Source organism: Cheilinus undulatus, linkage group 1 (assembly GCF_018320785.1).
Source record: "Cheilinus undulatus linkage group 1, ASM1832078v1, whole genome shotgun sequence".
Classification (NCBI taxonomy): domain Eukaryota; kingdom Metazoa; phylum Chordata; class Actinopteri; order Labriformes; family Labridae; genus Cheilinus; species Cheilinus undulatus.
The window spans coordinates 1,561,110-1,582,755 of NC_054865.1; the positions used below are offsets into that span (position 1 = coordinate 1,561,110).

The 21,646-nt window shown below is 41.4% G+C and overlaps 1 protein-coding gene across 1 annotated transcript in view; it reads left to right on the plus strand.

The window, feature by feature from the left end:
• Window positions 1–21,646, plus strand: part of LOC121510282 (circadian-associated transcriptional repressor-like) — a 45,678-nt gene that overhangs the window by 14,864 nt on the left and 9,168 nt on the right. The window contains exon 4 of the mRNA XM_041788293.1: window positions 2,242–2,320. Within this exon, the coding sequence (XP_041644227.1) occupies window positions 2,242–2,320 (79 nt within the window). The remainder of the gene's footprint in view (window positions 1–2,241; window positions 2,321–21,646) is intronic.

Here is a 21,646-nt window from a genome sequence, read left to right on the forward strand (position 1 = left end):
TTATGAGTTCAAAAGGTCAAAACATGAAATTAAAAATCAAACGTGTTTTAGAAGGCAAATATATGAGACAGACAATCTAAACCTTGTGTCAAAGGTCAAGCTAGGACTAAAAATGTTGATTGAGGCTTACTGCTTGCTGCTCCTCGTTTCTCTACTTTCATAAAAGTTGTAGACAGACATTCACACTCATCCAGCGGTTATCATGGGCCTCTGCTGTTAGACTCATGCACAGAGAGCGTGCACATTTACAGCTGCAGGACAAACAAAACGCATCAAAAGCCTCACGGGTCATTAAACTTCTTTTAAAGTGAGACGCTGAGGGATTAAGGAGGATCAAAGACGCTCACAGACAGGTGAGATATGAGCAGCTTGTTCCCCGACATGCTCCAACATGCAGCCAGCACACATGTGAGAGCAGGAAGACCAACCCGGCGTGATTACAGGACGCTTTTTATCAGTCAGACGTTCATCTCAGCAGGAGCACGTCCCATCGTAACTTTAAAGCTTTAATCTGGAAGAAAACCACTGCAGATCCCAGGACTGCTTTTAGCAGCCATCAGTAAATTCCAAACTTCCATCAGTGTAAACAGCAGAGAAAGACAGTCAGAGTTTTACTTTTGACTAGATGCTTTATCCATCATAAAAACACTTTTCCCAGTGCAAACCGTGCTGATGGAGGAGATCTTCTCATGTTGTCAGTTCTTGAACAAAGCTTGGACCAGGAGTGTGAGACAAACCCAGGCATGCCCCCCCCCCGTCTGTCACAGGGGTACTGGATTAGATCATGGAGAGATAGTATGTATTGATGATCTCTTCAAGCTGATTTATCAGAGTTGGCTTTAGTGCTTCCACATATATGTTCACTCTTCCTCTTCCCAGTGCAGAAAATGGACAAATTTGTACCATAAATTACACGAGAATACAAGAAAATAAATGTTAGGAGCCTAAATAGTCTGAAGGAAAACCAACAGAAGCTCTTACCTGATGGTACCTGTGAAAATGGAACAGAGCAAGGAGAGTCAGAGATGACCAGGCACCAGCAGGGTCTAGCCTCCCCTAAGAAGAACTGATCCATTGGGTGGACCCCCACCCACAAAAAGGATCCAAAAAAAAACCCCAAAACAAACTAAACAACATTTCGAACATTTATGTCTAATCTTTAAACATTTTTAACATGAATATATTTTGAATATTTTGGTTGAAATGTCCTTAAACATCTGCCTTTCCCTCTTATTCAGTTATAATGCCATTAAATACCCTTTTTCATGTTTTTTTGGCCATTTTACAACTTCTTTTTGCTTCTTTTCCCCCATTTTTTCCACTTTTATCCAATTTTTGCCCTTTTCACATTTTTGCCCATTTAAGCAACCTTTCATCATTAAATATCATTTTTTTCCCTTTCTTTTTGCTAATTTTTGTGACGTCATTTTGCCACTTTTATCCAGTTTTTTGCCCTTTTTTTAACATTTCTTTTGCCACTTTTTGTCCATTTAAGCAACCTTTTGCCATTGAATACCACTTGTTTCCTTTTTCCCAATTTTTGCTTCTCCTTTTTGCCATTTTTGCCCTTTTCACAATTTTTTGCCACTTTTTGCCCATTTAAACTTCCCTTTGCCATTACATACCACTTGTTTCCTCTTTTTTGCCCATTTTTGCCACTCTTTACTGCTTTTTGCCCATTCAAGTTACTTTCCACTCATTTTTTGTCACTTCTTACAAATATTTGCTACTTTTGACCATTTTTTCAACTTTTTCTCCCCATTTTCACCCATTTTGTGCTGCTTTTTGACCATTTTGCCACTTTTAACCTATTTTTATTGCTACTTCCAGCTGTTTTTGCCTCTTTTCACCTCTTAGATTGTGGCTCTTGCAAAGGTATTTTCAGTAATGTGGCTCTTTGGTTGAGTAACACTGCTCTATAGTAACTATAAGTTTATCCATTTTGCTCCATGCACAGCAGAGGTTAGCAAAGCAAATCACCTTTTTTCTGATTTATTGTTCTGCACCCCCCCTGAAGCTCTGTGGCGCCCCCCAGGGGAGGCCCGCCTCACACTCTGAAAACCACTGGTCTAGTCCGTGTTTGAAACAGTGGAGCCCGTATGCAGTTAAAACCACGAAGGGTCCTGTATTGTGGAGCCATGAGCTTTTCTCCTGCTGTTGCCGTGGTGTCAGGTTTGGATGATATTCTCATCATGTCAGTTTTCCTCTCTTTCAGTCTCTTTTGTTTCTGTGGTCCTGCAGGTCTGAGCAGCTTCCAGGAGAGCGTTGCCATGGACCGAATCCAGAGAATTATGGGGGTCCTTCAGAACCCACACATCGGGTAAGAACCTCAGAGAGACTTGGCCAGATTTCTTTTGGTTACTGTGCACACAAGCGGGCCATACTTGAGTCCCAGGGCGATGTGAACCCAGCTGGGCCTGAATATAAGGTACCTACCAGAGGGTAGGGTAGTAAAGTCAGTTCTCCTGTCTCTTCAGGAACCGTAGTGTCCTGGTCCGTCCTCTGCAGGGTGATGTTAGGTAGGCGGTAGATGGAGGCAGGAAGAGGGTCGTTCATAAAAACATCTGTAGTGGCAGGATGAGTTCACATGGAGCATAAACAGATGTTGACCCAGGTAGTTTCCACCCAGATGGTTGCTTTATCTTCATTTGTTCTTCTCGGTGGATTTGCAAACTAAAGACGTGCAGAGCGCCCCCCACAGGACCGGACTGTACATGCACAGAGTGCTTTGGCACAAACAGATGTTTCTAGAGTAAAGAGACCAGAGAGGAGGGGGCAGACGCACCCGGCACAGTAAAAATCCTCTAATGTGAAAACACCCTTAAATATCAGCGCTAAAGCAGCTCAGTGTCCCTGCTGCGCTTCTTTTTTACCGTCTTTGACCCTTCTCTGCCTCCGTCAGATCCTGAAAACTGAAAATCAGCAAGAGAGCATCTTTAGGCTGATTTAAAGTCGACAGCTGATAAAAATAGACGGCGTTAGATTCATGTTTTTGGACACTCTACTGTTGATTCCTGCTCTCAGCCCAGCTCAGCTTTAATCTGGTGTTTGTGTGTGGCAGCAGTTAAAGATGTTAGAAATACTGTTAGAAATAATGAGCTGCTCAGAGAACAACCAAACTTTATCTCTAAAAGTCACACAAAGATCAGCTTCAGGCACTGAAACAAACACTTTCTCATCCTGCTGTCGTAGTAGTAATTAGTGTCATTATTGAATCAAAAGTGACTAAATGAATGGGCCAACAGACTGAAATTTGTATCAAATAGAGTAAAATAAATACTGGGGGGCCTCTGATCCTCTCTGAAAAATGTCCAGATGGTATAGTCCAGTGCTGCAAAATAATGCAAGTAAATTCAGTTCAACCATAGTGAAAGTATTGCTCATAAATGGGGAAATTATGCTTCAAAATACATTAAAATCCATGTATATTTGTAAAAAGGTTAAGCCAAAATCTCAAGGCACATCATATTTAAATTGATACAAAACAGGCTTTTTAAATAATGTCACAGTCAAGGTGGCCTATGAGGGGGGCAAAGGGGAGAGCTTTCTTGGGCCCAGACAACTGGGGATCATGGAGATGGCAAAAGTGGTCAAATGGTGGCAAAAATGGGTTAAAAGTGATGAACAAACATGGCAAATTGGGCAAAAAGTGGCCGAACAAAGTCAGAAATGGGTGAAAGAAGGTAAAGTGGCCAAACAATGGGTCAAAACTGGCAAAAACTTGTTGAAAATAGTGGCAAAAATGGGTTTTAAGTGGCCTAAAAGAAGGGTTAAATGCTGTAAAAAGGTGGTAAAAATGGGTTTACAGTGATTAAAAAAGGGCAAAATTGGGCAAAAACATGGTCAAATAATGGCAAAAGTGGGCACAAACTGGTAAAAAGGTGGCAGAAATGGTCTGAAGTGTCAGAAAGGTGGCAAATTAAATCACAAGTGGCAGAAAAGTGGCAAAAAAGGGTTAAAGTTGCTAAAAGGTGGTAAAAAGGGGTTAAAAGTGATGGGAAAAAATGGCCAAACAATAACAACACTGGGTGAAAAGTGGCTAACAGTAGCAAGAATGGGTTAAATGTGGCAAAAAGTGGCAAAATGGGTCAAATGTAGTAATAAGAAGTGGCAAAAATGGGTAGAGAAATTGGTTAACTTGGTTAAAAGTAGCATGAATGAATAATTTCAACACCTATTTTAACCCAATAATAGCTTGTCATGCTCTTAATGAGGTAACTGTTAGCCAGGATGCTAGCACCAATGCTACTGATCCGACACACACACACACACTGATATCATCAATTAATCCCGACTGGGGAGGGTCCAGTCTTCTGGGGGTTTTCAGGGGCCAGATCTGTGGGCGGGCCTGGTTACAGTACTCGCCATAAAGTTGTAGTAATAACGTTTGGTACAAATCCCCACGGCACACCCAGACTTGCCTTAAGGTACACTGGTGTGCCAAAGCACACCATTTGAGAACCGCTGGCATAGAGGTCTAAGTCTGGCTCCATCTATATAGAGTTCATGTTTGATGAACACACCTGTGAGAATGTGGGGAGTAGACTGGGACTCTCCGTCTGATGCTGACTAAACAGAATCATTATTGTCAGTATAATATCAGCTCTCTTAGTACTAGTTTGTTAAATAAAGCCTGCAGGGACAAACAAAGAGCCGTGGTTGTGTTCAATCACTCCTCCTGTTTTTATAAAGAGAACCTTTAGTTATACACGCTGGTATTTATTACACTGACTGTGTCGTAGATTTCCTCCTGCACTCTGAGCGACCTGCAGAAACGTCACTGTGGTGATGGAGCAGATCTCAGACGGCCTTGTTCGATCTTTGAAGTCTCCTCCGTTAGAGTTTAGTCTGTTAGAACAGAACAATAAGCTGAGAGGAGAGAGTCTGACAATCACAGGAAACATTCGAAGGTTGATTTTATGATTTACACTTAGAGCTGACCCAATCAGGACCCAGAGACTTGGTGCAGAGACATGATGAGGGTCCTGAGCTGGTTCAAAGACTCTTTCAAGTCTTAGGTGGGGAAAAGGTCAGCTGTCTCCTTCTAAAACTGTTCTTTTTGATCAAATACCCAACAGCAGAACAGTTAGAACTGTAGTTAAGAGCCCCATAAGTGTTTGATTGTTTGAAAGGCATAAACACGTGACGTTAGATCCTGTCAAACACTGACCATGACGTCTGTAGAGAGATGCTGACCCTTCCTCCTTCAGTCTAACTAAACGTGAGAATGTTATGGTAGAAATCGTGGCTGAGGTTGAGTTTTAGCTGTGTTGATGTTCTCTGAGCTGTTTGAGAGCCCAGCATGGCGACGCTTCTAGGTTTAGACTCACTGACACCAGTACCAGTGTTGTGTACCAGGGTCGACTCTGACCCCAGGTCTCTGCAGATACTGGACTCAGTCTAATTCTACAGCGGGATGTTTGAGTCGCAGTAATCCAACAGGAGCGGAGATGGAGTCGGTGATGTTCTAACACACAGGTGTCAAACTCAAGGCCTGGGGGCCAAATGCGGCCCACGGTGCAGTTTTACCCGGCCTGCAAGGTCATTTCATATTTTAAATAGAAGTGGCTCACTGGATGATGGCTGCAGATTTTCCCCAGTATAAAAATGTAAATGTAACCTTGAAGATTTAAAAAAAAATCCTTGTAAGTCATAAAAATCTAAAAACCCAGAGTAGAAATAATTAGAGTAAAAGTCAGGAATGAGGGAAAGAAATTCATTTGTTTTCATTTCATATTTTCATTTTGCATCCCAAGATTATGACTGAAACTTAGGATTTTGACCTTTTATTTCATATTTTGACCTTTTAGACTCACTATTTTTCATTTTAAATCATATCTTGACCTTTAAAACTCCTAACTTTGACTTTTAATCCCATGTTTTCACTTTTTAAACTCCTGATCTAGATTTTTATCTCATATTTTTACCTTTAAACTCATGATTTTAAGTCTCTATCTTGTATATTTGCCTTTTAAAAACCTTATTTTGAGTTTTAATCTTATAAAGTTGAACTCATTTATTTATTTATTTAGCATTTATTTGACATGGATGCAGTAACATTGATGCTGTGATATTTAATTATTTTGACTTTTTTTTTAAATCTTAAAATCATTTATCATCACTGTTTAATTTTTCTTATAATCATCACCTGTGAAAACAGGGTTGATAGTTTTCAGTTAAATCTTGACCCTGTTAGGCCCTCAGGTTAGACCTGAATTCAGATTCCTCCCCTGCTGTGATTGAGTTTGACACCTCTGCTCTGACATAAACGAGGATGTTCAAGTCCAGCAGACTGTAGAGAAAGATCATGTAGAGGACAGTGGAGGATCATTACATATTATGAATAAAACCTTCAGATTGTAGGTCTTCTTTAGTACAGTATGTAGGTTTTTATTCAGTCTGGGTTTTTACTCAGTCTTGTACTTGGGCTAAAAAGTGGTTCTGATGCAGCGCTACTCCCTGGTCTGCTCCCATGAGAACAGCCAAATCTGGATTCAAGCATGTTTGATGTTTATGAATTTAGATCATGGCAGTCAAATCATGGATTCAGGGACAAAGTCTTTATCAGACTTCAACAGTTCATGTTTACTGTGCATGCAAACAAACGGATATCAGCTCCTGTTAAACCGGAAACATAACTGCCCACAAACATGATAAACCAGAAGCACATGCATGGATTTATTACGCTTACAGGAAAGGTAAAAGTCTCAGCCTCTTTTAAACTGTAAGAATTTCTCAGATGTAATGAAATCTGAAGGTTTGAGGTTTGTTGTCAGTGAGTTCATTTCAGTTTCACCCTCTGGTACCCCTTGTGCCAAAAATGCACACTTAGTTGATATTTTTTTAAAAACTTTGTCCTCTTTCACAATTAATATTATCATGTTTTGTATTTTTTGTTCATTTCTGCACAATTGTCAAAATTCTGTCCCAGCCACAACAATCAGGCCAACAGAAATAAAGTAAACCTTTTTTATAGCGTTAATATCCCTGCTGTCTTTAGATCCATACACCATTAAGACATGAATCATGCATTTCCTGGTTTCTGGGCTTCATTTGAGAGTTGGGGCTTTACATTTTAACCTGGACCATTTATTTACCCTGTGACGTCATTTTTACCATATATGGGCGAAGGCAGGAAATCCATGTTTTCTCCACCAGATTTCAGTGTTCTACTGCCCTCTGCTCCCCTTCTCTCTCACTCTCTGAGGTTTTGTTTCAGTGCAGATCAGTGTGTGAGTCTGTGAGTGTGTCTGTGCAATCATCAAAAAATAAGTTCTCTCATTTTCATGTAGTAACCTGCAAAAAAATCATTTTTTGTGTATTTTGCATCTAAAAATGCAGTGACATCATCAATGAAACATGGCATTTAAAGGGTTAAAAAATTAAAATGAATGAGTATTTGACATTTATGGTTAGGGCTGACCTTAAATCAGAAAATATAATTAATAACAGTAAAACAGTTTTAAATGTATGATATTTATAACATGATTTAAAGGTGTGCATTTCTGCACAGAAGGGTGAGAAACGTGAGTATTTTAGAAAAACTGACCTCACAGAAAAACTAATAATGCATTTTAACCAATGATGCTACTAATCAATGACATATGCCAGGCTGCAGTCAGCCATGAATACGTTTTTCACTTTGAGTGTAGTATCTTGAAAAAAATCAGTTTGTGTTTTTTCTCATCAAAAATGTTGTTTGCTTACATCACAAACATGGCAGTTAGAGGGTTAAAAGATATGACAGTTATTGAGTATTTGGTATTTTTGTTAATGGCACAAGGTGATGAAACAAGGAAAAAATTAAACAGTTAAAAATAAACTAATATAACTGTTGTATTTACAGCAATAACCTCCCTGTGCTTTTATGCACTAGGAGGAAAATTAGGCAGCGATTTGCAGGGATACCAGAGGGTTAAGATCAAGTCACAGAAAAATGTAGAAACGGTCAGTTTTTTGTTCTTCATGAAACGGGAAGTAGTTTTTTCAGAGTCCTAAAACACTCGGAGAGCCATAGATCTGAGCCGAGTGGATTTAAAGGTGTCCAAACAGATCAATAACGTACAGAAACGCTCATCAGACAGCTTTTTAAGTTCTATAATAACTTAAATTCCCTGTCTTTAGTCTCGGGAAGTCTGTACCCTCCATGTTTAAGACTGTCGCTCGCTTTGATAGGAAGCAGCACAGCCTTGTCCTGTGAGTTCATGTGAAAAAACGTCTGCTGGATCAGAGGAACCCCTCTGAGCGCCTATTTCAAGAAGAATTTTCCACAATTGATATCAATCCTTTCTCCTTCTCATTCAAAAATGTTGCACCAGGACTGATTGCTCTACGATTGTTTTAAGACTCTGAAAAAAGCCCTACTTCCTGTTTCATGGCCATGACTACAGTCTAACACAGTTATAACTGAAGGTGATGTTTCCCTGCTGGAGTTATCTGCTTTTACATCTGTGGACATTTCTGTGGGATGACTACATTCAGAGCTGCAGATGTTTATGTTTGAAGGTGTTAAGCTGTGGAGTTAGCCTTCAGCTCTGATTTGTGTAGTTTTTTTTTTTGCAGATGTGATTCTATGAAATCCTCGTTCGGCACACTTCACTCTCAGCTGTTTTACGATGCCTCAGATAGATCAGACTCCTTCACAGAGATCCTCCGTACAGAGGTCTGATATAAAGAGAGAGAGAGAGATTATATAAGAGGCACAAACTGCAGCTGATGAAGAACACGTGGAGCAAACATCAGGAAACATTCAGACCACTGCTGCTCACTCACACCACTTTATTTCATCACACACACACATCACACACACCCACAATCACACACACACAATCAGGCTTACAACTCAGGAAACGACGCAGTCTTGTGTTGATCAATACTTTGATTTATTGATGGATGAGACGATGCATTTCACCAAAAAAGGCTTTAGAAGGGAGAGAAACTCAAACTTTAGTTTGACCTCTTGGTGAAAAGTTCGTCTGAATGTTGATTTTAGGAATAAAGTCAGAAGAAAACTCCACATCTGCTCCCTTAAAGGACGGTTCAGACACGGCTGACATCATAGGAAGATTCACCTTAAACTACAGCCTCACAGGCTCTGGTATGAGATTTCTGATGAGACAGAAAATGAATTTAAATATTCATTTATATGAAAAAACAGGCTTCACCAACGTTGAACTGAAGGTGCCGCTTGTTTTGCAGTCATGTGATCTCAGAGAGACTCTGACGTCAGGAAGTGAAGAACATCAGCGAGAAAGTTAGTCTGTTAAAGCTCTAGGTGGCGCTGCATGCTGCACTTTCCCCGTTTCTACATCCATCAGCAGCAGCGTTGGGGGTAACACGTTACAAAGTAATCCTTTAGAGTACTCAGATTACTTTTCTGTTGTAAAGAGTAACTTGACACGTTAGTTTTACAATTCAAGTAATCCCATTAGTAGTTACATCTTCATAAAAGTAATCTGTTACTAAAAAAATCCTTTGTCTTCAGGGGCTTCAACAAGAGAGAAAGGAATGAAGGAAGCTTCTTGAATCGTCTGCTCCGTTTGTCCTTCTCTCTTCCTGTAGTCACGCTGGTACGTAGCGCTGTGTCAGCGGAAGGTGAACATTCTGTGCCATGATGTGCGCGTTGTTAGCTTGTTGTTCCAGCGAGATGACAGAGAGGACAGCATGACTGTGGAATTATCCCCATTATGATGGACTTTTGGATAAAAGGGACAAGAGCGGCATCCTGGTGAAATAAGTTTAAAAGCTCCGTTTGCTTTCATTCAATCAGCTGTGCAGCCGTTCCGATTACGCGCTGCTATTACACACAGCGTTGGTGTGATTCTGTCGGCCTCAGCTCAGCTTGTTGTCAGATTGTGAGCATGTTAAAATGCTGTAAAGGTTTCCCTGTCTGTTAGCGGTGTTCTCCGGCTGCACAGATACAGATTATGGGCTGTAAATGAGGCTGTTCATTGGCATTAGAGTCTGACATTCAGATGCAGACGTCGTTATCTGTTGTTTTTTTCAAACCGCCGAGTGGAATGATTGGCTAAAGCGTTTAATATTTAGTGACGTAAAAGTACTCTAACACGTTAGTTTTAGACGTAGCTAACGAAGTAACGGAACAAGTTACTTTTGTCAGTATGTAACGCAGTAATCTAACCAGTTAGTTTCAAAAGTAGCGCTACCCAACACTGATCAGCTGTGATCCCTACACTCTACACAGGTGAACTGGTTTACCTGGAGGCGGGGGGGTCCAGATCACTCATGACCTCCTTCTACAGGAGTCAAGGACTGAGACCAGAGTCTGGAGGAGTCTAGGATTGAGACCAGAGTCTGGAGGAGTCTAGGACTGAGACCAGAGTCTAGAGCAGTCAAGGACTGAGACCAGAGTCTGGAGGAGTCTAGGACTGAGACCAGAGTCTAGAGCAGTCAAGGACTGAGACCAGAGTCTGGAGGAGTCAAGGACTGAGACCAGAGTCTAGAGCAGTCTAGGACTGAGACCAGAGTCTAGAGCAGTCTAGGATTGAGACCAGAGTCTGGAGGAGTCAAGGACTGAGACCAGAGTCTAGAGCAGTCTAGGACTGAGACCAGAGTCTGGAGGAGTCAAGGACTGAGACCAGAGTCTAGAGCAGTCTAGGACTGAGACCAGAGTCTGGAGGAGTCTAGGACTGAGACCAGAGTCTAGAGGAGTCCAGGACTGAGACCAGAGTCTAGAGGAGTCAAGGACTGAGACCAGAATCTAGAGGAGTCAAGGACTGAGACCAGAGTCTAGAGGAGTCTAGGACTGAGACCACAATCAAGAGGAGTCAAGGACTGAGACCAGAGTCTAGACAAGTCCAGGACTGAGATGAGAGTCTAGAGGAGACAAGGACTGAGACCAGAGTCTAGAGGAGTCAAGGACTTAGACTTCAGTCTAGAGGAGTCTAGGACTGAGACAAGGGTCTAGGGGAGTCAAGGACTGAGACCAGAATCTAGAGGAGTCAAGGATTGAGACCAGAGTTTAGAGGAGTCAAGGACTGAGACCAGAGTCTAGAGGCGTCAAGGACTGAGACTAGACTCTAGAGCAGTCTAGGACTGAGACCAGAGTCTGGAGGAGTCTAGGACTGAGACCAGAGTCTAGAGCAGTCAAGGACTGAGACCAGAGTCTGGAGGAGTCAAGGACTGAGACCAGAGTCTAGAGCAGTCTAGGACTGAGACCAGAGTCTGGAGGAGTCTAGGACTGAGACCAGAGTCTAGAGCAGTCTAGGATTGAGACCAGAGTCTGGAGGAGTCAAGGACTGAGACCAGAGTCTAGAGCAGTCTAGGACTGAGACCAGAGTCTGGAGGAGTCAAGGACTGAGACCAGAGTCTAGAGCAGTCTAGGACTGAGACCAGAGTCTAGAGCAGTCTAGGACTGAGACCAGAGTCTAGAGCAGTCTAGGACTGAGACCAGAGTCTAGAGCAGTCTAGGATTGAGACCAGAGTCTGGAGGAGTCAAGGACTGAGACCAGAGTCTAGAGCAGTCTAGGACTGAGACCAGAGTCTGGAGGAGTCTAGGACTGAGACCAGAGTCTAGAGCAGTCAAGGACTGAGACCAGAGTCTGGAGGAGTCAAGGACTGAGACCAGAGTCTAGAGCAGTCAAGGACTGAGACCAGAGTCTGGAGGAGTCAAGGACTGAGACCAGAGTCTAGAGCAGTCTAGGACTGAGACCAGAGTCTGGAGGAGTCAAGGACTGAGACCAGAGTCTAGAGCAGTCTAGGACTGAGACCAGAGTCTGGAGGAGTCAAGGACTGAGACCAGAGTCTAGAGCAGTCTAGGACTGAGACCAGAGTCTAGAGCAGTCTAGGACTGAGACCAGAGTCTAGAGCAGTCTAGGACTGAGACCAGAGTCTGGAGGAGTCTAGGACTGAGACCAGAGTCTGGAGGAGTCAAGGACTGAGACCAGAGTCTAGAGCAGTCTAGGACTGAGACCAGAGTCTGGAGGAGTCTAGGACTGAGACCAGAGTCTAGAGCAGTCTAGGACTGAGACCAGAGTCTGGAGGAGTCAAGGACTGAGACCAGAGTCTAGAGCAGTCTAGGATTGAGACCAGAGTCTGGAGGAGTCAAGGACTGAGACCAGAGTCTAGAGCAGTCTAGGACTGAGACCAGAGTCTGGAGGAGTCAAGGACTGAGACCAGAGTCTAGAGCAGTCTAGGACTGAGACCAGAGTCTGGAGGAGTCTAGGACTGAGACCAGAGTCTAGAGCAGTCTAGGACTGAGACCAGAGTCTAGAGCAGTCTAGGACTGAGACCAGAGTCTAGAGCAGTCTAGGACTGAGACCAGAGTCTAGAGCAGTCTAGGACTGAGACCAGAGTCTAGAGCAGTCTAGGATTGAGACCAGAGTCTGGAGGAGTCAAGGACTGAGACCAGAGTCTAGAGCAGTCTAGGACTGAGACCAGAGTCTGGAGGAGTCAAGGACTGAGACCAGAGTCTAGAGCAGTCTAGGACTGAGACCAGAGTCTGGAGGAGTCTAGGACTGAGACCAGAGTCTAGAGCAGTCTAGGACTGAGACCAGAGTCTGGAGGAGTCTAGGACTGAGACCAGAGTCTAGAGCAGTCTAGGACTGAGACCAGAGTCTAGAGCAGTCTAGGACTGAGACCAGAGTCTAGAGCAGTCTAGGACTGAGACCAGAGTCTGGACAAGTCTGATCTAAGAGGCTAGCTGAGCCTCTTTATCAGCTTTTCTCCCTTGTTTTGTCAAAAATAGCTCCTGATACACCAGAGAGACCAGGTTTACTGGGAACTGGAGTGCTCTGTGGAAGTGGCTTTTCCTGACTCTGCCCCCCCAGACTTTAGATGGATCCACGTCTGCAGCCGTGTCTCTGTGTGAGCTATACTGCTTATGTTTTGGGATTCATCCGTTTTGATAGCGCTAGCTTCTCCATGCAGGAATCCTTTCCCTGCCTCCGTCAGGATCTTCACTGTGACGTGACTGCAAACGACCTGTTAACTGATATCAGCCTGTTGGACCAAAACTGGTCCATCAGCACAAAAACCTGCACACTGATCAGCTTTCAGGTCAAACAAGTGAAAATGCTGGCAGTTTAGAAGTCATGAGATAGACCTGGAGTTAAGATCTAGAGCTAGCGTCCTTTAAAACGTTAGAACTAAGAGAGGAGAGGAGAAGGTCTGCTGTGCTTCCTGTAGTTTCACAGCTCTAGTTCTTCTATGATGTATTTTCTATAAAACCACAATCGTGACGAGCGTTTCCTCCAACATGTTCATAGTTTCTCGTGGTCGGTCAGTAGATGGGATGTGGGCTATGAGTTTAAACGCTTCGTCTGATAGGACCGCACACGGCGCTGCAGCGGAGGAGGCGGGACGCGTCCAACGTCTGATTGAACACACACACACATCCTGCAGTGTGGGTGAAACACGGCGGCCATAATGAACCACGACAGACGACATGTTTATTTTAGGATCCAGAGTTTCACGATAAACAGCAGGCTGTAAAATCAGAGACGACCAGGCCGTAAAGCCGAGTCAGCAGAGATGTTTAAAGTCTGGATATTTACCGTGTTCATTCAGGCAGGAGGCAGGAGGCCGTAAATAAAAATGATTCTCTGTTTTTATTTGAGCCCAGCCGAGGAGAGCTGAATGTTTGCAGGTTATAGCCTCAGTAAAATGGTCCTTTCTTCCTCCTAATGTGACGTAAACATCAGAAAATGTTTGAATAAATCAGGATTTACAGATTTAGATTTAAAGCGAGAGCTGATGAAAAGTAAATAGAAAACTCTGGGGGGGATAAAACATTTTTATTACAAATACAGAAAAAAGGAAAAGAGAGAGCAGAGAGGGTCTGCCTTCATTATGACTTTATTTTCTCTTTAGTTTGATTTTTATTCCTAATCAGGATGAATCAGAGGATTTCAGGGTCAAAGGCGGTCCTCTTTAAATAATAATGGAACTGGATTAAAAAAAAGTTTGTTTCCCTCTAAACCACGCTCCAAACAATGACCTGTTTTATTTTCTATACTTACATCAGGCCTGCAGAATACAAGAACGTTTGCAATGTGCAATTATATATGCTGCAATAAATAAGCACGGTAAAGAGATGCACAGTATCTGCCTTCAGCTTCTGCAGTCATAACTGTGTGAAAGAATGAGCATTAAACCCAGACCTGCATCCAACAGGTGCTCATAAACCTGGTCTGAACAGTTAATCCAGTTTCAGATCCCTGAAGGTGATAGAATATTTCTGTAATCCTGTACGTGTGTCAGAATCCCAGTCTACTAGAGTGAGTCTGGATCATCTCTGATAAAGCCTCAGATTAGTTTTTATCATGACTTTCATGTTTACTCCACACTTGTTTGTCAGAGCGTTGTTCTGTCGTCATGACGACTGATTATAAAAGCCTGTAACTTCAACCAATCAGTGTGTGATTAAAGCAGATCTACAAAACATGTGGGCTATATTGAAACAGCAGTTTATGTTTGATCTGTCTATTATGTTAGTCAGTATGTAGAATGATGTTTTACTAAAATACAGAAGATGAGGAACTTAAAAAATCATTGCATATTAAAACATAATCTCAATATTAGGAAAAACATCAGTCCAAAGTAGGGCCGAATGATTTGGAAAAATAATCTAACTTCCATTAATTTTCCCAATATAGCGAATGCAATGTGATATGCTATATTTCTTAAGTTCTCCATTTTAAATGCAGTATATTCCAACAAACAAGCAATAAATCTCTGTATATTGTAACATAATACTGGATTAAACTAAGGCTGAACAATTTTGGAAAATATCTAACTGATTATTCTGACTCATTGTAAATTGAATGTGAGTTGTTGTATTGAAGGGAGTGATAATTTTTTACATCGTTCTCATATTTAATAAGAAAAACATAGAAAAATGACAAAGTAGGGTTTTTGTAGACCAGAGGTGTCAAACTCAACCACAGCAGGGGCCGGATTCTGGATTTAGGTCTAACCTGAGGGCCTAACAGTGTCCAGATTTAACCATAAACTGTCAACTTATTTTCACCAGAGATACATTTTGGACAAGAAAACCTTTCGAAAAAAAAAAAGTCAAAATGCTAAGTTTAAGAGCTCAAACTCTGTGATAAAAAAAATTAAATGAATGAGATCAAAAGGTAAAAACACATAATTAAAATTTAAAATAGTGTTTTTATATGTAAATATATCAGATACAAAATAATTTTTTTTATGTAATTATATCAGATACAAAGTTAAATTAATGTTTTTATATGTAAATATATCAGATAGAAAGTTAAATTAATGTTTTTATATGTAAATATATCAGATAGAAAGTTAAATTAATGTTTTTATATGTAAATATATCAGATAGAAAGTTAAATTAATGTTTTTATATGTAAATATATCAGATAGAAAGTTAAATTAATGAGTTTAAAAGGTCAAAATATGAGTTGAAATCATAGTTTTTGAGTCAAACAGGTAAAAATATGAGATTAAAAGTCAAAGTTAGGAATTGGAAGGTCAAAACATGCAATGAAATTAGAAAAATTTAGTCAAAAAGGTCAAGATATGACCTAAAATTTAAAATTGTGACTCCAAAAGGTCAAAATGTTTGATAAAAGTTTAAATTATGAATTAAAAAGGTTAAGATATGAAATAAAAATTCAAAATTATCAGTTTAAGTCGTAAATCTCAGATGCAATATTGAGAGTCTTAAATAAAAACACAAATTTTCCCCCCACCACATTCCTGACTTTTTATCCGATAAATTTTTACTCTTTAGTTTTTCCATTTTTATGACTTAACAAGGATATTTGGAACCTTGAATGTTAAATTTACATTTTTAAAGTGGAGGAAATCTGCAGACCTCATACTGGTGGGCCAGTTAGAATAAAAATATGATCGGATCCTGAGGGCCAGGTAGAACTGTACCACGGGCCGGTTTTGGCCCCCAGGCCTTGAGTTTGACACCCATGTTGTAGACTGTTCTTAGAAAATGGCACTTGGATGATTGTATGATATGTAATGCTTAACATCTCGGCTGCATGAAAAAGTTTTATACTGGTATTTTGACTCACATTTCAGGTTGATGAAATATTGCACCTAATGGGATTTTAAAAGAGCAGAGGGCCATAATGAGATTGAGTCTAATTTTGGATGAATTGCCCAGCCCTAGTCCAAAAGAGGCTCCAGGTCAGCCGTGTTTACAGAGAGGATTCAGACCTCCTTCCTTTCATCAGCTCGAAGCTACAGTGTAAAAAAATCTCTGATCTACACTCAGCACCCATCATGACAAAGGGGAAAACTGAGTTTTAGATATTTTTACACATTTATTTAAAAACTATAATCTCACGCAGACATCAGCACTCAGAGCCTTTAGTAAACGTGGCTCAGGTTTCTCTGGTCTCTGCTGAGATGTTTCTACACCTTCACTGGAGTCCACCTGTCCTAAATCAACCTGATTGGACATGATTCTAAGGCTCTGCCCCTCTCTATAGAAGACCTCACAGCTGACAATGATATCAGAGCAGAAACCAAGGGTCAAAGGTCAAAGGAGCTGCAGAGCTCAGAGACAGGATTGTTGACAGGCACAGATGTGGGGAAGACTACAGAATTCCTACAGATTCCTAAGAGAACAGTGGCCTCCAGAATTCTCACATGAGGAGGTTTGGACCAATCAGGACTCTTCTAGAGCATGTCACCTGACCAAACTGAGAAATCAGCATAACATTCTCCACATCTCCTCCTTTACCCTACGATCCAGCTGCTGTAGGCAGATTCTGGACTCATGCTGACCAGAACTGTCACAGAAACAAGAGTTGGTAGAAACAGCAGAATAAGCAGTTTAAGATGGGTGGAGCCAACATCCTCAGCTCTGCTGCTCATCCCACAAATGTGTGTTCCTTACCAGTGGCTCCATTTAAAGGGAAATAAACAGGATTCCAATGAGCGACTCAGGGCTTCATGGCGCTGTGCAGCGCTCTCTACAGGCTCCTGGTGTGTACAGCCGCAGTACACCCAGATGGCGGCACTGGTGGAACTTTTTTGAGAAAAAAGTGACTTTTAAATGAAATAAAAGGATGCAATTAATCAGGTTTAACTGCAGAAATTCTGAGATGAATCACTAATGAAACATTTATTCTTTTGACTGTCCTAATTTACATGTGAGGGCATAGAAAAGAAATGTAGGTTTTAGTGAAAAACTTGATTATTTTTCTTTCTTTTCAATATAAAATAATCAGTTATTTAATGTAGCTGAGTGTGTTCTCATACTTGTTTCCTTTATTGCTCTGATTTTGGTCTACCAATCACATTTTATATAAAAATGGCTGACAGTGATTGGTCCCTGATCAATAGGATCAATTAAAGTTAAATAGAAATAATAAATGATAAATTCTTTAAATGTTTAAAGAATCACTCTGACATTGGTTATCAGTAAAACAGTAAATGTTCATCTTCCTGGTGACTGGAGTGTAGCGGCGTTTTTGGTTGATAAAACTTGGCTGGATTACAGTACAGTGTGTATGTGTGGCTGTGAGCGGTGGGCGGGGCCTCTGCGGCGCTCCAGGGCTTACTGTTCTATTTATAGCTTGTGAATGGAAGGAGGGCCGCCCCCCCCGCTGCTGCCACGTGTGGGCTGTGTGTGTACATGTGTGTGTGCTGCGGTCACATTTCTCATGTGGAGCTGAACATGCTCCACTCGCCTCCACGTCATGTGAGCCTCGTATGTGTGATCAGATAGCATCACACAGACATGGAGGAATGCACACACACACACACACACACTCAGGCCTTTTTATTTATTCAGTCTTTGTGCCGTTTCATGTCGTCCACCAATCAGATGCAGCGACTCGTCGATGAGTCTGCAGAGGCTTTATGAGGATTATGTAACGGCCATTGGCGAGACATCGCAACGCCATCTGATCAGAGAAGGGGCGGGGGGGGGGGGTGTTAATGTGCAGTGAGACCTCCTCGATGTCACTGAAGAAATGAATGACCTCACAGCTCTAAATGTTGGATACATCCATATTCCAGTTTCTATAAATGTTAATATCAAAGAGTTCCAAAACTTAGAAGAACATTTTATCTTCAGTCACAAGTACTGAGTCTGAAAAATCAAAATTTTATTGGAATCACAATAAAGAGGAGGTGTGATGTACAAAGAGTTGGGTCACTGTGTAAAAATGTAATTAGAATCAGAAGTTAATGGTTGTCAAATCTCATAAAGCCATATTTGATTCACAGTAAATCTGAAACAACAGATCAGCTGTTAAACCGAGACATTTCACCATTTCAGGAAAAATTTTAGCTTATTTTGAATTTGATGGCAGCAACACATTAATGAAAATGAACAAAAAATACATCTGACCGCAGAACAGTTTTCCTCTGACCACAGAACAGTTTTCCTCTGACCACAGAACAGTTTTCCTCTGACCACAGAATAGTTTTCATCTGACCGCAGAACAGTTTTCCATGTTTCCTCTGACCACAGAAGTTTTCCATGTTTCCTCTGACCACAGAACAGTTTTCCATGTTTCCTCTGACCACAGAACAGTTTTCCATGTTTCCTCTGACCACAGAACAGTTTTCCATGTTTCCTCTGACCACAGAACAGTTTTCCATGTTTCCTCAGTCCATGTTAAATGAGCTTTGGTCCAGAGAAGACGGTGGTGTTTCTGGATCCTGGTCACATATGGCTTCTTCTCTCCATGATCAGCTTTAACTGTCATTGGTGGATGGCACGGCCAACTGTGTTGACAGACGATGATTTCTGGAATGTTCCTGAGCCCATGCAGTGATTTCACCACAGCATCATGTCTGTTTTTAATGCAGTGGCCCCTGAGGGCCCCTTCAGCCTTGTCCCTTGCTCTCAGAGATTTCTCCAGATTCTCTGAATCTGTTGATGATATTATGGACTGTAGGTGGAGGAGATTCAAAGTCTCATGTTTTTCACAGCTTGGTGAATCTCTGCCCATCTTCACTTCTGAGAGACCCTGTGTTAAAACTAGTGTTAAAATGCTCCTTCAGCTGTTTTTCATTGGTATCACTAACTCTTTCAGCTGTTTGTTGTTAGCTAATATTTTTCCTGAAGTGGTAAAATATCTCAGTTCAACATCTGATAAGTTCTAAATCAGTGGTTGGCGGGCCTCCCCTGGGGGGCGCCACAGAGCTTCATGGGAGGCGCAGAACCATAAACCTGACAAAAGGTGATTTGCTTTGCTAACCTCTGCTGTGCATGGAGCAAAATGGATAGCCTTATAGTTGCTATAGGGACAATAGAGCAGTGTTACTCAACCAAAGAGCCAAATGACTGAAAATACCTTTGCAAAAGCCACAATCTAAGAGGTGAAAAGAAGCAAAAACAGCTGGAAGTAGCAATAAAAATGGGTTAAAGGTGGCAAAAATGGTCAAAGAGCAGCAAAAAAAGGGTGAAAAGGGGGAGAAAAAGTTGAAAAAATGGTCAGAAAGTAGCAAAAATGTGTGAGAAGTGACAAAAAATGAGTGGAAAGTGACTTAAATGGGCAAAAAGCAGTCAAGAGTGGCAAAAATGGGCAAAAAAGAGGAAACAAGTGGTATATAATGGCAAAGGGAAGTTTAAACGGGCAAAAAGTGGCAAAAAAATGTGTAAAAGGGCAAAAATGGAAAAGAATATGAAAAAGGGGTATTTAATGGCATTTTAACTGAATAAGAGGGAAAAGCAGACGTTTAAGGACATTTGCAAACCCAAATATCCAAAATATATGAATGTTAAAAATGTTTTGTGGGTGGGGGTCCACCGAATGAATCAGTTCTTCTTAGGGGAGGCTCACTCTCACACACTTTGAAAACCCCTGATCTACAATATGGATTTATGAGATTTGACAATCATGAAATTGTGTTTTTATTCACTTTTTACACAGTGTCCCAACTTTTTTGGAATAACCGATTGGAATAATCAAGTTTATACTCCATCATCATTTTTACATTAGTGATATAGAAATTGTGATTTTTAATAACATTCAATCCTGTTAAAATCAAAGTATAAGTCAAAATAACCATTTTTAGAGTCCTTCTGCATCTTTAAACCCGCTGTACATAAATTCAGCCACCAGGGGGCTCTCAATCTAAACAATAACAAAAGGCAGCTGAGAATCATGGGAGTTGTGAGCTGTCAAGGCCGTATGACCCGCTCAGAAATCACGCCGGCGCTCAGCCTGATTGAGCGTCGTTTGGCGTGTTGACCATGGGCCGACCAGCTGCTCCTGACCGTTGGAGGGATTTCTGACGTTTGATACGACAGCACCGAGGATATTTTAGTTTTACGTTCTGGTTTGTGAGTCTAGCTTTAATGTTGTAAAGATTGGCTTAGTTCAGTTTTATGAGATCCTGGTCTGTGGTGAGAATGTAAAAGAATGTAAACATCGTACTATTTTAAATCCAAAAAGACAAGCTTTAACCTCTCATTTATTTATTAAAATTGACATCTGAATTAAACTCAGGACCTTAAAAAAGTGTTGTGTAAAGTCTTCAGTCAGGACGTTTCTGTGAGTCCGCTCGTATCAGAAATAACACCGAGGACATGTGGCCCTCATCCGTTTGACTTTGGTTTTCATAAACTCACATAAAGGTTATCTTAGCTAAATTTATATAAAAGCTTTTTTTATTTTAGTGTCAGATAACCAAATCAACCTGTTTTAACTGTAACAACCTTTACTGCACAGTGAGAGCAGAACCAGGAGCAGAATCCTCAACTTTGGGGGATTTTTCCTCTCAAACTGTCAGACAGAATCTCAAATCCCCATGGCAACAGCAGGAATGAGTTTTAATGTGCCTTTCTCGACAGGTAGGCCTACCTGTGGACATCGAGCTGAATATTTGTTCTCATTTATCTGCTAGCTGTGTTTGCTGGTGATGCTGTTTGTGAGATAGAGTCAGAGTGCTTTTATCTGTTTGCAGCTTTTTCACCAGAGAGAATGAGAAATAAAGTCAACTCCACTGATGTCTGTCCCAGTCAGTCCTGGCTCCACTGGGACGGTGGAGGATGATGGTCGTTCACTGTAGCTGACCAATGACAGGTCAAAGAATGAGGGCTTAAATTTCACTCACTGACTGGTACTGACTGTGGTCTTCCAGCTGCTCAGTCGTGTTATAAAACCTTATTTTCATCTCAGAGGTTTTCACCTTTCCTCGGCTGCACCAAACACAGAGGTCACACCGGGCCATAGGTGTGCATTTTGTAGTCCATTAATGGTAAATTGTAGTTTTTATAGCAAACCCTCGTCACATCTGGAACATCTGTAAGAGCAGTCAGGCTCTCCTCTCCTCTCCTCCTGCTTTGACACTTTCCTGTGATGGTGATGCTTTAGGAGTGATTCTTGGACTTTGTGGACAGACTTTATGTGTAAGAGCTTCTTCTCTGTCTTTGCTGGTGTGTGTAGCGCCCCCTATAGATCAAAGATCTTCTAAATAAGGGCTGGAGTTGGAAGAACAAACTTGTCCTTCTCCATAAATCTTTGTTTGCTAATTCTCCTCGTTCTGAGCCGGGGGTGTCAGACTCACAGCAGGGGCCGGATTCTGAACTAGGGACTAACCTGAGGGCCTAACTGGGTCCATATTTAACCATAAAATGTCAACACTGTTTTCACCAGAAATGAATTATAGGAGGTAAAAACTTGGTACTGATGGTAAATGATTTTGCGATTAAAAGGTGAACATGATAAGTTAA